This window comes from Silene latifolia, chromosome X (assembly GCF_048544455.1).
Source record: "Silene latifolia isolate original U9 population chromosome X, ASM4854445v1, whole genome shotgun sequence".
NCBI lineage: Eukaryota > Viridiplantae > Streptophyta > Magnoliopsida > Caryophyllales > Caryophyllaceae > Silene > Silene latifolia.
Genome location: NC_133537.1, coordinates 217,829,634 through 217,830,719, shown reverse-complemented (window position 1 = coordinate 217,830,719; position 1,086 = coordinate 217,829,634). Strand labels below are relative to the sequence as shown.

The window sequence follows — 1,086 nt, the reverse complement described above, 5'->3', positions numbered from 1 at the left end:
TGATTTTCTTACTTTTTATTCAAATATTCATATTTTTAACTCTCAATATAGCTATTTTGTAAACCTACCCACTAGAAAGTTAAACTACAAAAATAATCTAACTTTATTTTTGTCGAGACTAAAAAATCATCGTTTTTTTTTAACTTGAAACATAAAAATACACAAGACCCGTTTATCACCCGATCCACCAGTTTCATCCATGGATGATGGATGGATGGATGATGGATGATATGTTTCACGGATGACGGACAGGTTGGATGAGATTTTAAAAGGACAGATGGATGACGGATGAGGCTTCACCCGACCCGAACCCGATCCATTGACATCCCTAACCCTGATACAGGCCATAGTCTTATTATGTGGAGGGTAATGCACTCTCAACATGCACCATTGGAGGAGGATCAAAGATCCCTCATTTTCAGGAGTAGATGTACTATTCAGGGCAGGGTATGCAACTTGATCATTGATGGTGGAAGTTGCACCAATATGGCATCTGTCACCATGGTTAACAAGCTTAACCTCAGTACCCAGGAGCACCCTAATCCTTACAAGCTCAGATGGCTAAACAAGGGAGCAAAGGTTAAGGTGGATAAACAATGCTTGGTTCCATTTTCAATTGGCAATGTTTATAAGGATGGGATCTTATGTGATGTGGTCCCTATGGATGCTTGCCACTTACTGTTGGGTAGACCATGGGAGTTTGACAAGAATTATATCCATTAGGGGAGGAACAATACCTATTCCTTCAAGCAAGGCGGCAAGAAGATCACATTGACCCCTCTACCACCTAATCAGAAGAACTATAGGAGTCTAAGTGTGACTGATGGACTCAATAGGGTTTTATTTCTATCTGAAGAAGAAATGGTCAAGGAAATGCAACAAGAACAGTCTGTTCTTATCTTGTTGTCCAAAGAAATTCATGAGGATGTGGAGCATCAACTGCCAGCAGAGGTTAGACCATTACTGGAGCAGTACCAGGATGTCTTCCCTGCTGAATTGCCTAGTGGATTACCTCCTCTAAGAGGTATTGAGCACCAGGTTGACCTTGTGCCAGGATCTGTACTCCCTAACAGACCTGTATACAGG

General features: G+C 41.3%; 1 protein-coding gene across 1 annotated transcript; it reads left to right on the top strand.

The window, feature by feature from the left end:
- Positions 1-369: 369 nt before the first annotated feature.
- LOC141619334 (uncharacterized) lies at positions 370-723 on the top strand. The gene has a single exon (XM_074436360.1). It carries the CDS (start codon positions 370-372, stop codon positions 721-723), a length of 354 nt encoding a protein of 117 aa, XP_074292461.1.
- Positions 724-1,086: the final 363 nt, after the last annotated feature.